Source organism: Chelonoidis abingdonii, chromosome 11 (assembly GCF_003597395.2).
Source record: "Chelonoidis abingdonii isolate Lonesome George chromosome 11, CheloAbing_2.0, whole genome shotgun sequence".
Taxonomy (NCBI): domain Eukaryota; kingdom Metazoa; phylum Chordata; order Testudines; family Testudinidae; genus Chelonoidis; species Chelonoidis abingdonii.
Window position 1 is genome coordinate 46,796,032 of NC_133779.1, and position 20,467 is coordinate 46,816,498.

The 20,467-nt window shown below is 52.4% G+C and overlaps 1 protein-coding gene across 8 annotated transcripts in view; it reads left to right on the plus strand.

Moving 5' to 3' along the window:
- Positions 1-591: 591 nt before the first annotated feature.
- LOC116831794 (SLAM family member 8-like) overlaps positions 592-20,467 on the plus strand; it is a 61,796-nt gene continuing 41,920 nt past the window's right edge. Inside the window, exons 1-7 of one of the 8 annotated variants that reach the window (XM_032792060.2) lie at positions 722-1,251; positions 1,813-2,076; positions 5,678-5,785; positions 6,396-6,500; positions 12,696-13,037; positions 14,902-15,198; positions 15,484-15,885. In XM_032792060.2, coding sequence (XP_032647951.1) covers positions 5,719-5,785; positions 6,396-6,500; positions 12,696-13,037; positions 14,902-15,198; positions 15,484-15,593 — 921 coding nt within the window. In that variant the 5' untranslated portion in view covers positions 722-1,251; positions 1,813-2,076; positions 5,678-5,718 and the 3' untranslated portion in view covers positions 15,594-15,885. Of the gene's footprint in view, positions 661-716; positions 1,252-1,812; positions 2,077-2,824; positions 2,901-3,424; positions 3,680-5,677; positions 5,786-6,395; positions 6,501-12,695; positions 13,038-14,901; positions 15,199-15,483; positions 15,886-20,467 lie in introns of those variants that run through there. The other 7 variants (XM_075071051.1, XM_032792061.2, XM_075071050.1 and 4 more) reach the window with 7 other exon arrangements.

Genomic DNA, 20,467 nt, shown 5'->3' on the forward strand with positions numbered 1-20,467 from the left:
CACAGCCCCATCCCCCAGCCTATGCCCCCCCAGACCACAGCCCCTTCCGCACACCGAATGGGGTCCCCCTTCATGGAGCCAGCCCCTTCCCCAGCTATGCCCCCCCATGGACCACAGCCCCTCCCCCAGCTCTACGGGGTCCCCCCCATGGATGCACAGCCCCCCCAGCCTATGGGGGCCCCCCATGGTAGCACGCCCCTCCCCAGCCTATGCCCCCCCCATGGAGCACAGCCCTCCCCCAGACCTATGGCCCTCCCATGGAGCACACCCAACCCCGAACTATGGGATTCCCCAGGACCACACCCTCCCCCAGCCTACGGGGCCCCCCATGGAGCACAGCCCCTATCCCCAGCCTAGCCCCCCTTGGAGCACAGCCCCTCCCCCAACCATATGGGGCCCCCCCATGGAGCAGACCTCCTAAGCTTCCCCCCCCCAAATACCAGCCAGCTCCGCCATAGGCTAGTGCGGTCCAGCGGACACCCAGCCAAGAAACAATATCCCGCCCTCTCTTTGACATCCCGCGAGATTTGGAGGCTACTACCTAGAGCCCTCGCGAGATCAGCCTCCAGGGGGCGGGGGCACTGCTAGGTCCCGTCCCTTCCTGGCCTGGGCTCGGCCTCCGCCCCGCCTTCCTAGATAGCCCCGCCCACAACGTCATTGGTAGGTGCCCAGGGGAGCGAAGGCCTATGTGGGGCCTCTGCGGGCGCGTCGCGCAATGTTCTTAGGCGGCCTCAGCGAGCGCCTGCGCAGCGCGTCACCGGCCGGTCCTTCGGCCTTTCGTGCAACCCCGGGGACAGGCCAGTGGGGACCTCCCCCGGCTCCCTCCAGCTCGGGGTTCGCCCCCCTTCAGCTCCCCCGGGGCCTCTGACCCCCCCCACCTCCCCTGTCCACCAAGGCCTTGGGGCCTCGGACCTGCCCCCAGACTCCCACTTCCTCCCCTTGAGGGGCCTCGGATCCCCCTTCCTCCTGGGGGACCCTCGGACACCTCTCCATACTCCCCTCCCCCTGGGGACTTGGACCCACCCTTGACGTCTTTCCTCTGCCACCACTGAAAGGCCTAAAGGAAATCCCTTGAACCCGAATGAGAGGGAGGGCGGGCTCCGCCCAGCATCAGCCAGGGGCAGAGTTAAGGGTATTTGTGAGCCTTAACTGAAGCCTTGTCAACCCCAAGGGTTCAGAATTTGGGGAAACTCACCAAAACTATGAAACCGACTTAAAAAAAAAAACAGGAGGTTTTAATCTGAACAGATGGTGGGTTCTTTTGATTTTCCTGCTGGCTTTAGGTTGCACTTGGGTCATGTTTTTAAGCTTTTTGTGTAACTGTGAGGGCTAGAAACTTTAATTTAAAAAACTAAATAGAAGCTGAGATTCTCACATGACTCCTGGAGCTGGGGGCTCTAAGAAAAGCATGAAGTATTGTGAGACAGCACTTGAGATAAAATTGCAAGTGGTTGCAACTTTTGGCTGTTATTCTGGGCCATAGCAGGAGGTGGCCTAGTCTCCAGGCTAAGGCTGCTCTGCTTCCTATGGCCTCTATTGGCTCTGGGAAGCAGAGACTTGTCACAGGGCATGGCACTATAGCCACACCCTTGATTTCCTCCTACACTGGGGGCTGGGAGCACAGCTGGTGTGGAGTCATTGTGGCAACTCTGTACTGGCTTGTGAGGTCCCCTGGGCAGGGCATATTCCCCAGGGTCATTTTTCTCTGCTTATTGCATGAGCCCTGGTATGCCATTTGCACACTCATCTGCATTTGTATGAACAGATGTGAGGTTTGGTGCATGTCATCCAGTATTCTCGCTAATTTTACAGGTACTGTTCAGCACACCCTTGGAAAACTTGCTCCTGAAGTGCTGAGAACCTACCAGGCACAGATCCCTCTGAGTGCCCATTGGGAGCTGAAGTCACTTAGCATCTCACAGTATCAAGCACGATGTAGTAAAGCAACCTAGAAGACATTGCCCTCCTTATGGGAAGAGCCGTCGTTGGACTATCCCACAGGCCACTTTGTGAAATCCATCCCAGTCAGCCAATCTAGTCTCTTTTTCTTTCTGCTATGGTGACGGGAGTGGAGGGGTGAGAGAATTAATTAGGGTTCGTAAAGTGCCCTGGGACCCTCCTAAGGAAGATGCTGCTTGTAAAGTGCTAAGTATTGTTTTTTTGTCAGCCCAGCCTCAGAAGGGAATATTTTATAAAAGTGAATCTTGATCACTGTCTGTTAGTGATAAATTATAAAACACTGCGTTTCTCTCCTGCATGAATTCTCTCTCTCTCTCAGCTCCCCACAGCAGGCTTATTCTGTTGCATGCTGGTAGGAAAGGCCTATTTCTCAACACATGCCTTTATTGGGGGGGGGGGGGGGGGGTTTTTTTTTTTTTTTTTTTTTCCCTTCTTTTTTTTTTTTTTTTGGCCTTTGCCAGAATGATGCACAATAACAACTCTTTGTAGTTTAACACCGTAGCATCTTTTTATCTGAGAAGCTCAATGCATTTTACAAACAGTAATGAATTAAGCCCCCTGTGGAGGATTTTCATCCCCTGGAAAACAGGAAATTGTAGCATTACCTGGAAATGTAATTTGAAGTGTCTAATATTTGGGAGCCTGTGCACCTAGGCTTGACTCTCCACTGCTTTGCACCTTATGTGATCATTCACCGCCGTGCAAAGGCTACCAAATCTGAGATGGGGTTTGCATCTACCTTGCAATGGTGTAAATGACCGCACAAGGTATAGAGTACCAGGGGATCCAGCCCAGTGTAGTCCCCTGGCCCCCATTGTTGTAGGATTTGAGCGCCTGACAAACACTAATGAATTCAACCTCACAGCAGTGATGCAGAGAAGCAGGGTTACTTTTCCCCTTTGGACAGATGGGAAATTGAGGTCCAGAGGGATTTGGGCAGGGTAAGTCTCGCCTGTGGCTCTTCAGAAGTTAATATGCAGTTCCTTGTCTAGGCACCGACTCTGGGGCTGGAGCTACAGGCACCAACTTTCCAATGTGCCGGGGGGGCTCACTGCTCAAGCCCTGGCTCTGCCCCAGGCCCTGCCCCCACTCCACCTCTTCCTGCCCCCTCCCCTGAGCCTGCCGTGCCCTCGCTTCCCCCTCCTCCCCCCAGAGCCTCCTGCACACCACGAAACAGCTGATCTGGAGGTGTGGGGAGGGAGAGGGAGGTGCTGATCGGCAGGGCTGTGGGTGAGTGGGAAGCACTGGGAGCTGGTGGGGGGCTGCTGATGTATTACTGTGGTTCTTTGGCAATGTACATTGGTAAATTCTGGAGCCTTCTCAGGCTCAGGCTGGCCACCCCTGCATTAAGGCCTTAGCCCTGGAAATGCTGAAGCTCCTGGGCATAGGAACTGGTGGGGAGTGAGACAGGAAGTGGGGGTGTCAAAAAGGAGGAATGTCATGCTCATTGTAGTATGCCTTGCAGACAAAAGCAATAGCTTGTGGCCAAGAGGGAGCCAGAGCAGCTGTTGAAGAACTGGGGTGATTTTATCCTAATGCAGACTACTAACCGGCAGGCCAGCGCCTGTACTGCCTTTAAGAGCCTTCCCCCTACCCGCCAGTATCACCTTTGTCCTGTCCACAAGGAGCTTTTGCTGCTGTCTTGCTTAAGGGGGAAGAAACAAGGCCTAGTGCACCTGAACTCACTGAAACTGCAAACTGTCGACCAGCAGGAAGAGCAGTGAGTGGCCTGCAGCTCGGGGAGGGTGAACTAAGGCCTTGGCTACACTGGCGCTTTACAGCGCTGCAACTTTCTCGCTCAGGGGTGTGAAAAAACATCCCTCTGAGCGCTGCAAGATACAGTGCTGTAAAGTGACAGTGTAAACAGTGCCGCAGCGCTGGGAGCCGCGACAACGCTTTGAAGTTTTGAGTGTAGCCAAGCCCTGAATGCATTGCTCACAGCAGAGCAGGGGGCCGATGCCACTTCAGTGAGTATCGACTCCTCTCTGCTCTCCACCAGGTGAGAAATACAGCTCTGGGCAGGCTGGATGTGTATGGGAATGATCTGATTTACAAAGCTCTGCTGGCCCTTAGCTGAGGGTCTCAGGGTGCAGACAGTTAAAGTGCAATGCCAGTTATAAATGCGCATCATTAAAGCATCATCAAATGCAGAAGAGCATAGGGAATTGCCACAGTGACCTAGTTCCAACTGCTTTTATGGTGTTGTGATTACTGTGTTTGCATTACGTACAGGAGATCCTGGGTTCCAGTCCCAGTGAATCTAGCACAGTCACATTAGCAGGCAGTGTGGTTTAGGGTGTGTAACTGACAGGAGAGCTGGGTTCTGTTCCTGGTCTTATGACTTTGAGCGAGTCAAATTTCCTGTTAGCTGCCTACTGGGGCAGGATAGTCTAGTGGTTAGGGTGTGCACCTCAGGTATGGGAGACCTGGTTTAATACCCTGCTCTGTCACAGACTTCCTGAGTGACCTTGGGAAGTCACTTAGCCTCCCCGTGCCTCAGTTTCCCATCTGTACAATGAAGATGATAGCAATACCCTGCATCCAGCGGGTGTTGAGCGGCCATATATTGTGAGGTGCTCAGATGCTGCTGAGGTGGGGATTAGATAAGTACCATAGCTAGGTACCGTGGGGTTTTGTGGGCCTTCTTCTGAGGTTTCTGGCCCACAATGGGGCATGGGTCTGACTGACCCAATGTTCTCATTCTTGGGCCGTTATATCAAATATAGAATTTAAAATGACTTATTTTATAATTAGCACGGTGCCACCACCAGGTTACAGTAAGTCAGGGGTGGCCAACTTGTGGCTCCGAAGCGACATGCGGCTCTTCAGAAGTTGACTCCGGGACTGGAGCTACAGGCTCCAACTTTCCAGTGTGCTGGGGAGGGGCTCACTGCTCAACCCCTGGTTCTGCCACAGGCCCTGCCCCCACTTCACCCCTTCCCGCCCGCTCCTCTGAGCCTGCCGTGCCCTTGCTCCTCCCCCTCCCCCAAAAGCCTCCTGCATTGCCAGGAAACAGCTGATTGGGAGGGCGCGTGAGGCGCTGATCAGCAGGCTGCTGGTGGGAGGGAGGCACTGGGATCGGTGCGGGGAGTTGATGGGGGCTGTTGACGTATTGCTGTGGCTCTTTGGAAATGTACATTTGTAAATTCTGGCTCCTTCTCAGACACAAGTTGGCCACCCCTGCAGTAGGTAGAGCCCTCGGAAGCTTTGGGTTTCATGCCTTGAGGCCTGGTCCTGCAGTGAGCTGGTGTTTCCCACCATCAGCTTCAAGGAGAGCTCTTAGTACCACTCAGGACTGTTCAGCAGTGTCTGAGGTCAGCGGATTGGGGTAAAGCGGGAATCCCCATCAGTGAGCTCACGTGGTCGGGGAAGGGATTCATCCTCATGCTTCAGGGCATGACTGATCACCACTGGAGGGATCAGGAAGGAACGACTCCTTTGTAGGCAGCATTGTACAAGTGGCAAGGTGCATTGTGGGTGGAATTCCCCCCCCCCCCCCACCCACACAGGCCAATACAAGAAGCAGGACTTAGCTGATATATGTACCTTTGTTGTGGCCCTCTGCCCAGCAGATGAATTTCACCCCATGAGCAGCATTTGCACTTTCAGAGGTGTCATTCTGGACTGTAGGCAGAGTTCCAGGCTCCAGTCGATGCAGCAGTTGCGTGAGCTAGAGGGGTAAATCTTTGCAAAGCAACTGCTTTTCTGTCCCAAACAGGTGATAAATGGCCATGACCATCACTTTCATACACTTCTGTGATGAAGGAAGCCAGGCTGCGTTTCATGCAGCCAAGACAGCTCTTTCCTGGGGTTGCACTTCCCTCTGGTGGGTAACAGTAAAGATGCAGTTTCTTTGAGGCTCATTCCCTCCTGTTAACAGAGTCACCGAATGGGGGTGGGGAACTGGGAGTGTTTTTCAGTTCTCAGCTTTTACCAGGAGAAAGAGACGACCATGATAAAAATGTAATGAGGTGACTTGATTTTGAGGCATAAATATTTTCAGGGGGAGAAAATGCTGGCTGCTATGGGGCTGTTTAATCTAGCTCAGAGAAGCAGACCAAGAGCCAATGGCTCAAAGTTAAAGCCAGACAAATTCATCTGACGAAGTGGGTATTCACCCACGAAAGCTCATGCTCCAATACGTCTGTTATTCTGTAAGGTCCCACGGGACTCTTCGCTGCTTTTTATAGATCCGGACTAACACAGCTACCCTCTGATACCTGATCAGGAGCTGCTCTGGCAGCTGGTGCTCAAAGGGCTGTTACTCTTGGTCATTTTCACCAGTGAGTGAGTGAAAAAGCCTCCAAAACCTCCTGTTCCCCGTCACATTTCTCATTGTTCTACTGCTCCCAAGGCTGCCGTGGGCTTCGGCCATGGGGCTGTGCTGCTCTCGCTCAGCCTGCTCACTCTCTTGTCTCTGCTTGTCTCATCTGCAGGTGTGCATGAGCAAGTGGTGAGCAAGCCAGTTAAATCTGCACAGGGAGTCTGGGAAGGACACACTGGATCCAACGCACCGGAGAGAAGTTGCAAAGGACAAGGGGGTAAGTGGCTGATCTTTGAACCTTGTTCATAATGGATATGTTTTAACATGGGCCAAGCGACTGGCAAGAGTCCACCTCACGCAGATTCAAAGAAAACACTGGCAGTTCCCTGGATGGGGATGGTACCACTGGGATTAGGTGCATTCTCCACGGTGACCAGCGTCTCTAGGACTGCGCTGTGGTGATATACAGCACATACGAATGCCTGGCTCAAGACTGACCTGATTGTCAAGCTTGGGCTGGGGAACTTCCCTCTTGGTCCAGACCTGCCCAGGTCTGTTGTTCTCAGGCCACACTACGATGTTCATGTACGGTCCTGAGCCCATCACTCCTGCGGTTACTCGGTGATACGATAGATGTACTTGTAGTTACAGAGTTCAGCCAGTAGGAGTCTCTGTGGGTTGTGTAAAGTTCCAGGCAGGCTGCGATCCCTGGTAAACAAGAGAGACAAAGCTGAAATTGAGCTCTTGGCACAGCTGAAAAGCTCAGCCCTGAGACAGCTCCAACTGGCCTTCCAAAAACGGAGGCATCCAGAAATCAGTGGCCACCTTTAAAAATATGGTTGTCAGGTTTTGGGAAGCTGGAAGCACGGCAAGGCTGATGTTTGCAGCAAGAGGGAGGCAGTGATTATCTTGGTGTCTGTCACACATGGAGGCCCGGCACAACATATTCTATCCCTGGAAGGGGCCCAGATGCCACAAATGATGGACACAAGATAAGAACCTGTATAGAACTGAACACAACTGGTTAATTGCTGCCTGGATTTGAGCTGATGGCTCTGTGTAGTCACATGGCTGTGTTTTTAACTGATGACAGAGACACATTATCAGGCCAGATCATCAGTCGTGCATCACTGATGTCAATAGAGCGGCGTTGATTTACGCCAGCTGAGGATCTTGTCCCCAGGGCTTTGGATAGGTGATTTTTTGCATTCATTATAAATTCAAATAAATAGTTCTCTCTCCAGGCATTTTCTAAGCCAATCCTCATGTAGCACATCCCTGCTCTGCTAGAAAAGGAGCAATTTATAGTGTTGTATTTTTATTTCTAGCCTGTTTTTGCTTTGCTCTAAGTCCAGGATATCACAGACCTGTCACAGATACATATTTCCCTCACTCTCTGGCCTTCTCCCCCTCCCCCCCGCCCTCACTCCTCCCGGTCACAGGAGCAGCTTTCGGTCCTTGTGGCTTAGAGGCGATTATTGTGGCTGCGTTACTGTGGATAGAAAGCCCCAGAGCAGCTGAGCTGCTGTTGCTCTCTGAGTCAGAGCAAAACCACACTGCAGATGCTGAAGGAGGTGAAAGGAGCAGGCTAGGGAAATCTGTCCTGTTCTCTCCTTCCTCATCCTCCTTTGTAATCTTGCAAGCTGAATGTTGCTGGGACCTTTACTGCCACAGACTCCCTGTGTGACCTCGGACAAGTCACTTCCCCTGCCTCTGTCTCAGTTTCCCTGTCTGTAAAATGGGAAGCAAAATGCTCACCAAAGTATTCCGAGCAGGCGGGCTGTGGCAAATTAAGTAATTCTGGCAAAAGCATTTTGGGGTCCTTGGGTGGAAGGCACCAGAGCTGGGCAGAGGGTGGTTATTATGTTAGATTGTGACTCCTTCTGAAAAACAGCATGCCTGATGTTCATTAAGCACACAGGCCACTGTGTATCCCATTCCCTCCCTGGCGGGGTCTCCATCTTAACCCCAGGGAATCTCAGGATTAATTCTCTTCTTGCATTTCCATGGTTTATTGGGTTCTCTAAACTTTATTGGTTAGAGAGAGGACTGAGAGCCAGGACTCCTGGGTTGTCTTCCCTACTCTAGGAAGGGAGTAATATCTAGTGGTTAGAGAAGAGACTGGGACTCAGGACTCCTGGGTCCCATTTGTAGCTCTGGCACTGACTTACTGTGTGATGTAAAGCAAGTCACGTCCCTACATGCAAAATGGAGATGTTTCCTTTCCTGCTGGGCTTGTGAGAAGGTCGTTAATTAATATCCTTAAAGAGTTTTGAAGTCCTCTGCTGGATGCAAATTATAATAATTTCAACTGTTATTGTAGATGAATGCTGCACAAGGACATTATTGGTTGCCTCTTACTTGCTTCTTTTGCCTCATGTATGCTTCAACGTAAGAGCTTCGCCGGGCCAGCCATTAATCACTTGTGAAACTCACAAACCCACAAAGCTCCAACACAATGACAGTGTGGATTGCACTGAGGTGTCTTGCTCCCCGTCCTTCTCTTGGTACAGTGGCATAATGAACCCTTGAATAATAAAGACAATTAACATCAAACCTCAGTGATTTAAATGTCCCAGCTAGTTCCTCATCTACCTACCCCTTAGCGATGGTGCCTGCTGGTGGATGGGAGACTGGAAAAGATGCTTCTATAATTGAAGGGTTTTTAAATTGTAGATATTTTCTATTTTAAAAAATTAACTAACTTTAGTGTAACTGTTTTAGAATACAGGTAATGCCAGGGGGTTAGCTGGCCCATATTGGTAAAGGGATTTTAAGCTTTAATTGTATTGGTTACTGGTGCAGAGGTTCCTGCATAAGTGAGACGAGACGTTCACATCCTCTCCGATCATAGACGGGATTCTCTGTCCTGACAAAACTTCTCATGACCAAAACATTCTACTACCATGGTGCCACTAGGTGGCAGAGCTAATCCTCTGATGACGGAGGACTCTGCTGCATTTAACCTAGGCCTGAAGGCTTGCGGGTTTTGGTACCCACATAGCATGGTGATGGGGGCTTTAAAAAGGCGAGAGGAGATTGCAAAATAGCAGCATTTAAACACAAAGGTGTACCATTGTGTGTGAGAGAGAGAAGTGGATGGAGGTGGGTGGTTAGAGAGAGACCCTGGATGGATGGTACACAGCCGTGTTCTCTGTAAAAGGAAATGCTTCTCCTTTCAGTTTCATTCAGTGAATTTAGAGCTGCTTTGTGTTCCTCTCATGCCTTGCACAGATCAGTTTGCACCATGTGGATGATTATTTCACATGACATGTCAGGGCCCTTCCACTGGCTGGCGTGACAGGTGCCTATGATGATCAGGGATCATGTGGCTGCTTAGACCCAGGCAGGTCCCTAACTGGTCTTTCGGGACCCTGGAGCTGGGGCTGGATCTGAGTGCAGAGAAGTGGGGAGAAGCAGAGTGGGTGAGAAAGCTTAGCCCAGTGTGATGTGTGGGAGAGGCACAGAGGAGGGAGAGAAGAAAGACCAGCTGGGCGCCCCCTCCTGGAATGTGCTGTGCTGCCAAGATGGAGGGGGAGGCTCTCGAGCTGCTGCCAAATAGACCATCCAGTTCTGAGCTACTGAAATTTGGCCAGCATAACCCTTCCTTCACCCCCCCTCTGCATGGGATGTGCCTGGCGCCCTCTCCATCAGCCTCAGCCTCTGCTTAGGGGTGAATTCCACCCTCCGCTCTCCTCCTCTGCAGTGCTTTCCAGCCCTCGGGGTTATGGCGAGAGGCGTTGCAGTCTGCTGTGGGGCCTGTTGAATCATATCCATGACGCTCAGTCAGTGGGGAGGGTGGAGCAGCCTCACGCCACCTGCAGAGTCAGCAGAGCTGGGGTGACTAGTCCAGGGAGAGGAGAGACAAGGTGAGGGGGCTGAGGGAGATCCAGGAAGGGGACAAATGGGGTCATGTCACATGTAGGCTTCTGAATGAAGTGGGGATTCTGGGCTCAGCCCGTTGATGCTCAGGCCCCTTGAAACGGCTCCAGGGCGGGTGTGACTGTAACTGACGCTTTCTTCGAGGCCCCTTCATGCTGCCGGAGGGGTGAGAAGGGGCATTGGGGTCCCTGGGAATCAGACTGATCAGACCCTGTAGGCCAGTAGTCGAATGTCTGAGCAAGGCCACCGCTCTTGGCAACAAGAGATGTGTTGCTGTTATCAGGGAGATGTGGTTTTGACGTTGGTCTGGGCCCGCCAGCCTGTCTGCTCACAAAATACCCAGAGCTGTCACAGCCAAATGGGAGCTAGGGGTGGCTCTGATCACAAGGACTAGCTGTCTGTCTATCCAGCTACCCCCGTGCACACTCACCCACCCATCCCTCCCTCCCCACACACAGCTACCTGTCATCACGTTTCTAAAACGCTCATCACTTAGGCATTTAGTTTACCAGCCCTCAGCTCCATCTCTGTCTTCCAAATGTCTCTCACTTGAACCCAGATGGAGGTGGCGTTCCAGAGCCACCGATCTCCCTAGCACTCTGGAGAACAGACGTATCCGTGTGGGGCGGTGTTCACCTTTCCCTCCTCTCTGAGCAGCTCGATTGCCGCCATTGTGCTAGTCGGTGCTGTGACCACTTCAGCTCCCCCAAGTCAGGGCGAGTGAGTCCTTGGAGTTCCACTATCCCCACGGGAATCCTGGGCAGAGCTGCTCCATCTGGGCAGACCCTGCCACGGAGGGTTCCTCTTTGTCTCACCCTGCTCAGTGGGGCTGGGGAAACAAGGGATTCCCTATGGAGGGCATGCTCTGTCTGGGAGACCATCCGGACAGAAAGGGTGGTAGGGCCTGGTGAGCGCATGGATTCCCAAGTGGGGGCCTTTGTCCCTGCAGTGGGCGGCTGTCTGGGTTTGTGGTTAAGTCACGTGCTGGGGAACGGGAAATGGTTCTGCGCTGGGCACTGCTAGGGCCAGTCATAAATCAGGCCTTCACAGTTCAGATCTGACGGCCAGGAGGGACCCGAGGCTGAGCTGCTGCCTAGCACAGAGCAGAGAATTGCACCCCGTCATCCTGCACGGAGCCCAGGGCCTGTGTCTGGCTAAAGCGTCACTTCCAGAAAGACTGGAGAACTACTGGCCCATGTCGGGGTGGGGGCTGCAGCCTCACTGACCCAATGGGAATTCCGTGCAGGGCCTTGAATTCTGGCTGCTCCCCGGTGCAGGGGGCATAACACCATGGCTAGCAGGGAGAACTTCACCTTCCTCCTCCCTGGGGCAGCTGTCCTTGTGCTCGGGCCAAGGGAAGGGCGGCGACTGAAACCAGGGTGAGTGGTTGATGGGATGGGAGGCTCATTACGCTCCCCTTTCCACTGCTCTACCTGGTCAGGAGCCAGACCCATCCGGCTTCTCTGTGCCTCAGTTTCCCCATCTGCAAAATGGCCAACCCCATCCACAGGCACCTGTGGGGCTAAAGCTGCTGCTGTTTGTAAAGTGCTGTAGTAGGAGGGAAGTGAGGTGGACTTTTGCGAAGAGACAATGACTGGAGAAGGAAGTGACACCTAGAGCTTGTGGTCTGAGGGAGCTGCTGCTGCTGCATAGCTGGGACTGTTATCTCAGCGCCTTCACCAGTGGCGGGGGAAGCAAAGCTCCCAGGAGGCAAATCCACCCTGCTGCGAGAGCATGGGCTTGGCCAGCACTCGAGCTCCCCCTGCTTGCTGTCCTGGCTCTAGCTCTCCGAGCCCCAGGTGAGTGATGTGGCCCTTATAGCTGTGAGACATGGAAACCACAGCCCCTGGGCCCAGACTTACACTGTTGCAAATCCAGAGCCGCTCCACTGAGCTCAGTTCAGTGACCCTGGATTTATACCAGTGTAACTGAAAGCAGTGTGTGTTGGGCTCCCTCCTTACTCTGATCGCTGGTTCCCTGCCAGGATCAGTTGCTGGGCCTAGCTCCTCTTCCCCGAGCTCTGTGCCAGGGGTCGGTGAGATGTTTCTCTCCCCTGAGATGGGCATTGGGGGGTGTCACCAGGAGGCAGTTCTGGTCCCCAGAGCTGATGGGAACAGAAATGGATATGTAGGGTATTGGGATTCCTAGGGGGAAGTGGAAAAGGGCAGCAGAGAGGGAGGATATCCTAGTGGTTAGAGCACTGGCCTAGGAGTTGGGAGTCCAGGGTGCAGTTCCCTGCTCTGCCACACATTCTCTGTGTGACCTTGAATGAGTCACTTAGACTCTCCATGCCTCAGTTTCCCCAGCCGTACAATGGGCATAATGGCACTGCCCTGTCTGACAGTGGGGATTGGGAAGATAAAGGCATGAATGGTTGTGCGGTGCCCAGATGCTATGGTGATGGCTGCCCTAGAAACACCGAGGGTAAAAGTCTCTAGTGTCAGCTGTGAGGCCAAAACCAGACCCTGCATCTGAGGATAGGGATGGACTCCTGTCAGTTTGTTCTCTCTGGCTTGTGCTGCAGCAAGTGGGGAAATCAGTGCCCACCCCTGCCCGCCGCAACTTTGATCTCCTGGGCCCTGTTTCTCAGATCCTGGATTAATCCAAGCACTGACTCCCCACCGCCAGGTGAATGGGATTCTGGGAGGATTGGTCTTGCTGTCTGTGGATCTATCCCCTGGGAAAAAGGTGAAAGTAATCGAATGGCGCTTTCATGCTGGGTCAGGTGTGACGATCCAGCTGGCTGAGTTCACTGGGGGGAAGTTTGAGCGACCCGATCCCAGTGATAGATTTAAGCAGAGGCTAGAAAAGTACAACGAGACCTCGCTGAGGATCAAGGTTCTGGAGCTGGGCGATAGTGGAGTTTATGAGGCCCGGATTAAGATAGTACCCGCAACTGTGGAGGAACAGGCCTTTCTCCTCGCAGTCTATGGTAAGTGACTGTTTAAAACTGTGTGTAACTGAAGTTTGAACAAGTGAATTCACTTTCCAGGGCGGTTAATAAATGCATGTTCCTTTGGCCTCGTCCCCAGGACCCGTGGATAACAACTCCTTGCTCATGCCCTGCAGTGTCCTGCAAAGGAAATACGGGCATTGGGATTGAGTTTTTCCCAGCCTGCACAAGGCAGGGAGGAGGATGTGCGGGAGGAAGGCTGTAACGCACTCCCTCAGTTCTGCATAACTGAGAACCTCCCTCCAGGAATTTGAACCTACATCAGGTGGTTCCAGGGCCAGGCTGGTGCTGGGGGGCTAATTTCTAGGGGTGAGTCTGTGAGCCCCCTTTTCCTGTGGCAACACTGCTACACGGTGATGGCCCTGCTCATTACAGAGCTGAATGCATAGCTGTAGGGTGGATGCTGGGAGCATGGCCCGGTTATATGCACAGCTGCATGTTGTATGCTGGGTTCGTATTGTGATGACCCTGCTACCTGCATAGCTGTTCCCTGGCTCCACTGTGCACAGTCACCCCCTCTGTTGCAGATGCCATCCAAGCCACTCCAGTGAGGACAGTGGTGCTCCTTGCTTTGTGAAAGAGCTGCAGCGACTCCATGCTGTGTGTTTGCTGGAGGATGGAGCTCTCCAGGAGAGTCAGATCTGATTCCCATGAGGTGTCCCTGTGGGTATGGCTACACTTCCAGCTGTACAGCGCTGGGAGTTACAGCTGTCTTGGTACAGCTGTGTAGGGAAAGCGCTGCAGTGTGGCCACACTGACAGCTACCAGCTGTGTTTATTTTTTAGATAAGCAGCTCTGGGAGCCCGGAGTTCACAACAAAACAGCAGTGGCTGGACAGGCATTCTCGGATACCTCCGAATACCTCGGAGGCCAATTACAGCACTTTTGGTGGCCACACTTGTGGAGCAGCGCTGCATCACTAGCGCTGCAATCCTTATACCCAGGCAGAGCAGGAGTACAGCCAGCGCTGCAGCCAGGGAGGTGCAGCGCTGTATGTGCCTTGCAAGTGTGGACAATGAGTAAGTTGCAGCGCTGTAAACTCACCACCAGCGCTGCAACTCTCCAGTGTAGCCATGGCCTGAGTCTCTTAGCTCTGCCTGTTAGTGGTGCTCCTTGCTTGTGAAGGAGCTGCAGCGACTCCATGCTGTGTGTTTGCTGGAGGATGGAGCTCCCCAGGAGAGTCAGATCTGATTCCCGTGAGGTGTCCCTGTGTCTCTTACCCCTGCCCCAGGAATCACATCCCATATTCACCCAGCTCTGCCCAGCTCCTTGCAAGCCATTCATAGCATCAGCCTGGCTTACATTGGCCCATTGTTAGTGGCAGCCTCCTGGAGGCTCTATTCATTTACATCAGTGCCCCTTTGCCCCACTCTGGCAGTGCAGAGGGGCCTTCAGGGGTGTAAAGTGGGACCGCCGTAAGGCCCTTTTGTGCAGCCAGAGGCATGTAAAGAGCCCTTACGATACATCTACACTGCACACAAAAAAAGGGCCCGTGGCAGCCAGTCTCACAGCCCGGGTCACCTGACTCATAGCTCAAGTCACTGACTCAGGCTCCCGAGACTTGAGCTACATGGCTAAAAATAGCAGCATAGAAGTTGCTGCTCAGGGCTGGAGCCCAGGCTCCAACATCTGGCGATGGGAGTGGGTCTCAGAGCCCGAGCTCCAGCCCCTGCAGGAATGTCTGCGCTGCTTCCCCGAGCACCATAGCAGGCTCCCGAGTTGGCTGACTCGGGCTCTGACACTCGCTGTCACGTGGTTGTTTATTCCTCAGTGTAGACACCTGTGTCAACGAGAGGCAGGCCCTCAGAGTCTTTCATTCTCATTTTATTTCTTCTGCATGCAGAGCCTGTTCCAGTGCCAAAGATAAAGAGTCACTCGCTCTCCAGCACGGCAGTTGGGTGCAATGTCACTCTGCAGTGTGAGGTGTCTGGCAGAGAAGATGTTAACGTCTCCTGGAGTAGAGGGAACTCACCTAGAGATCTGGGCAATTTGGAGCGGTACCAGCTCAGCCCTGATGGCAGGACCCTCCACCTGTCTCTGCAGCCCAACCCCCTACACTCTACCTTCACCTGCATGGCCAGCAACCCCGTGGACCAGAAAAACATCTCTCTTTATCTGCAGAGCATCTGTCAAAGTGGAGGTGAGTTATCAGCAGGGCGTGTCTGTCTGCTCGCTTACACCAGCTTTATGCTAACTTCACTGGTGTCAGTGCAGCTACTCCTGATTTACAGCAGCGTAACTGACCGGAGAACCAGGTCCCCAGACAGAGCGATACGTACGCTGCCAAAGCAGTGAGCAAACCTGGAATTCGCTCCCACTTCCAGGCCCCTTTACACTGCCAGCACAAAGTAAAGGGGTCTTAGTGCAAACGCGGATTCAGGCTGGTCAGTCTGATCCCCCTGACTCTGACTTTTCCCCATTGCAGGAGCAGCTCCCAGTCCTTGCTGTTGGAAAGCCATTATTGGGGCGCTGTTCCTGGGACTCGAGATCAGTGCCGTGGTCCTTGTGAACCTGCTGCACAGAAAAATGCCGTAAAGCTGTCGGCTGGGCTAGAACCTTGTGTCGCAGATGCCTGATGAGAAGGTGGTCAGGCTGACGGGGAGGCGGGGGGAGCAGGCTATCAGGTGAAATCCTGGCCCCAGTGAAGTCAGTGGGAGTTTTGCCAATGACTTCTGTGGAGTCCAGATTTCACCCCCAGGTGTAGCATGGTCCCCAGAATCTCCAGTGAAATGCCCCTGTTCATCGGAGAATAGTCCGAGCAAGCTTTGTCTAAAGGAGCTGTTTCTCCACAGTAAAGAGAAATCAAAGTACCGGATATCTGAGAGTACTTTTAATATTAGAGTATCGTGCTGAGTTGGGATTAGCTATGCAGTTACTGACTCATGCATCTAGTGATACATCTTCAAAGCCCTGCTCACTGGTTGGCTGAAGTGGTCTGATTTCCATTATGACTTAAGGTTCTCTCTCTAACGCAGTGGGTTTCAACCTATGATCTCTGCAGAACTGGAGAACGAGGCAGCATCTTCAGAGCTGAGCTGTTCCAGGCATGGTGCGGGGGAGGGCACAGCGGACTCTGCATTCGGACCATGGAGAGGGCAGCTGATGGTCTGTCAATCTAGGTACCTATATGACCATTGCCGAAGTATCTGCCAGGATTTGGAAACAGCCAGTACCATGGTCGGCATTACAGCGCTGCAGCAGCATGGCCCCACCACCGTAGTGTAGACATACCCCAGGGCCATTTGCACCCTTCTGGCCACACCAAGGAGCCTTAAAATGGGTAAAAATGATAGTTCCATTCACTTTAAGGCTGTTTTAGGTTTCCAGAGCCTTGTAAAGGGGCCTCATTATCAATGAGAACCAGGCTGTTTATAAAAAGAACAGGAGTCCTTGTGGCACCTTAGAGACTAACAAATTTATTTGAGCATGAGCTTTCTCATCGGATGCATAGGCTGTTAATGTGTAACGAAGGGAGTCGTTTACACCAGAATAAAGTCACTTCTGTTCCAGCACAGTGTGTCCACAGGGGGTGTTATACCGGCACAGCTACAGTTCTGTTGGCAATTCCCCATGTAGACAAGCTCTTATCACACAACAGATAGTTCCACACTCGTCCTATACGCAGGAGATCTGTTGACTTGTATGGAACAGTGTTGTCTCCAACACAATCTCTCCACCGTGTTCTCCTGGGAAGCCCTGTGGGGAAGCCAGTGACTAACGTCTGTCACATGGGAACTCATGTGCCTCCTTCCAGCCCATCCAGGCCGGAGAGTGGGTCATGAGTGGCCCTCACATGGTTTGACGGGACGCAGCAGCTGCCAAATTTCCCCAGCCCTGTGCTGTCTTGTGCCAGTCACACTGGCAGCCCCCAGAATGGAAACACACTTGTTTGGAGCATGTTTTTCATTTCCTCTGGGCCGAATCCTACTCCCCTGGTATCTGCTGGGATCGAGATTTGCTCTTCCGCTTGCAAATGCAGAGTGAGGGGCACAGTGGCTGCCGCTCGGCCTCCAGATGCCGGCAGAAGCAAAACCACTGAGACTGAAGCAAGGTGGGAAGAGCCCATTCCCGTGCAAGGGCAGGGTTTGCACTGGATCTAATTCCCCTGCCCCACCTCTTCACTGGGGCCCTCTAGGCCCTATTCACACCTTACCCATTCGGTTTTGTTTTAACCCATTGTGTGCCACAACTGGGGGGAAATCCTGGCCCCAGGGACATCAATGGTGAAACTCCACAGACTCACTAGAGGTGGGATTTCAGTCACCCAGGGAGGGCTCAGGTCCTGTAGGACAAGCTGCCTTCTGCATGAGACTCACTGATTGATATTGCAGGTGGTGGAGGAGCTAGAGAGCTTGGGGGCTGGCAACGGGCCGCAGAGCTTTTCACGGGTAGGTTGCTGGTTCCAGAGCAGAGCCTCACAGCTGTTAGCATCTGAGGCACTGCGGCCCAGACCGTAAAAGATATTTCGGTGTCTACCTCCCATTGAAATCAATGGCAGTTAAGTGCCTGAACACCAGAGACTTAACCGCCGATTCCTAGTAGATACGTGTCTTTAAGAGGGTAACTGACCCTTGGAACCATCTACTTAGGGATGTGGTGCAGTGTTTGAAGTTATTACATTGAGACTGGCTGCATTTGTCCAAGACCCACTCTAGCTCACCCACAACTTGTGGGTGCTCAGTGCAGGAACTGCTGGGTAAAAGCCTCTGGCTTTGCTACGCTGGAGGTCAGATTAGATGGCCACAGTAGTCCCTTTTGGCCATTGCGTCTAGGTTTGTGGGTAGCTAGGCAATGATTGATACCCGTTTTATTGGCACCGGGTTTGTTTGTTTGTAAATGATGTATCACTATCTACCCCAGCTGCCCTCCTCCTGGGTCCGGCTCACTTGTAGGCATCACTGTAGGGGCAGGTGTTAAGGAGTGGCTGCGCTGATGTGGGAAGAGAAGCCCCGTGGACTAGTCAGGATAAGTGGTTTGGTCCAAACACGACCCCCCCCTCCCGAGATCTAATGACCCCCAAGGAGAATTGTACCCACGTCAGCTGCCAGAAGGATATCAGCCTTCCCGTGACTGGTTTCACTTCCTTCTAGAACCATGCGTTGCCTTTCTGATGAATCTGGGGAAATTTACTATGTGCCGTCCAGCCTCTCTCTAAACTGCTCCCTCAGCTGTTTTGGAAGAAGGTGGTTCCCACTCATTGGCTCCTAGCTTCATATCAGCAGCTTTCAGTTCCTCTGTCTCACAAGTGGAATACTTGCAAACTCTGCACAACTCAGTCCTCAGCTGTTCCATCCAGGAACCAGCCGCAGATAAATCAGAGTTCCTGTGAATTTGCTCAAGGTTCATGACAATTCACCAGGGGCCTCATGCGAAGCCACTGGGTTGTCCTGGATTCTTTGCTGTGAATATTTGGGCAGCTGCACGAGCTTATTTGGTGTCTAGATCTTAGGCCAGCCATCTGCTCCTGGGCGGATTTTACCCTAGGATTTGTAAGGTGCTTTGAGATGCTCTGGTGGAAGGTGCTTCAGCTGGAGAATGGCTTAATTAGTCTTTTGGGAATAGGTGAATCCTTTTCCTTGAATTTCCAGAACTGCTGAATAGGAAACACCTGACATTTCATCTCCCCCTGCTTTGTCCTTCTGAAACAAAACAGTCCCTTATGTCAAAGCTCTTCCTTTGTTTTTTCGCCTTGAGGGTTTGGTTTTTTTTTAATAAAAAATAATCGTTCCTTCTTGTCAGCAACACTTCCCTCTTTTCAGCCATCTCTTTGCTACTGAGGGCCAGGATTATTATTAGCTGCTTGGGAAAGGGGGTTTCTCCCCTCCTGGAAAATGTCATCGGAAAGGGGGCGGGAATCCTTTTCATCAACATTTTCAGCAGAAAATGGAGACTCTTTTTTTGGAGTCTGAAATACGTGTGGTCTTGGGCTGGGAAAACATTGTTCTTTGAGTTTCTCGGGTCTCTGATGAAAAACCAAAATGTTTCTAGGACAGCAGATGCTTTCTGCAAAAACGTTCATAGAGTCGAAAACCCAAATTCCGCAGAAAAAGAGAAGTAGAAGGAAAACTTTTGACAAGCTCTGTTTAGCGTCCCCCTTTCATAAAGAGGGAAATGAGGCATAGCAACTGACTCACAAATTATTGGCAGAATCAGAATTCGAACCCAGGATCTGACTCAGGGTCAGATCCTCAGAGGTACGTAGGCACCTCACTCCTGTTGATTTTAAGGATCTGGGTCTCATTGCCTACTGCCTTATCCATTGGACACCCTTCCCCCCCAAACACACCTCTTGTTAACACTGATGGTTCTATCTAGTCCGGTGTTTGGTTGTGCTGTGACCCCTCCTTTTCATTGTTGTCCTATTTACTGGCAGTGTTGGTGAATCATATCAGACCAGTTCATCCAGTATTGTTCCATGGGTCTGAATATCATCTGGCTGATGCCATGTGTGGCCATCGTGTGTTTGGTGCTTGCCTCCCTCCATGGCTTCGGCAGCCAACGACCTCCTTCGGTGAAAGCTGGGCCTGATGCGTTGTCTAAGCAGGAGAGTTTGGGCACAGTGCTGCCTGCAGGTACACATTTGCAACCCTCCTAAGAGTTAATGAAAATTGCACCCTCTGTGTAGAGAAGACTCAGGGCTAGTCTGTGATGAATATAAAGGAGATTCTTTACCCAGGTTGCTGGACACAGACAGACCCTGTGGTTCCCTCTGGCCTTGCAGCTTGCAGTGTGTCCTGCCAAGCGTGGCCCCACTGAGTCCTGGCCTGGACTGCACAAGGTTGCTGGCCGGACTACATGCCTATAGGCAGAATTTGGCTTCCTGAACAGGTTTATAATAAAAGCACTGGGTGCAAATACTTCTCCATTCTCCGAGTAGCTCATCTGCCTTCTACTTCTCCAACAGACGAGGTGGTTGGAAACCTCGCGTTTCAATTCCAGTCTGGTGCACGCATCTCTAGCACATCCCACCGGCCACAGCTTGGGAGAGGCCAGCAAATCAGCATGACTGTACAGAGGTCAATGGAGTTGCTGATCATTCATATGAAACACCCAGCTCTCAGAGACAGCAGCTCCCAAGCGCAACCAGGAACAGGGGCTCGGCCTGGCCACAGGTCCGTGCATATCCTGGGATCACTAGGAGAGCAGGGGTGCTGGAAACTGGCTAAGTTAAGTTCCTCAGCCCAGGGAAAAACTCCCATTGATTGAAGGGGCCAACTCTCAGGGAAAGACCCTCTACTCACTTCCTTGGGAGTCAAATAAGCCGGCCCAGATTGCCAGCCAGATGGCAAAGCAGTCAGATGGCTTTGGTTCAAGGGGCTGATCCAAACCTCGGTGACTCTTGCACCTGTCGTGGGGAGCATTTCCATCGGCTGCCATGGGCCAGGCCCCACTTCAATTGTCCATGGCTC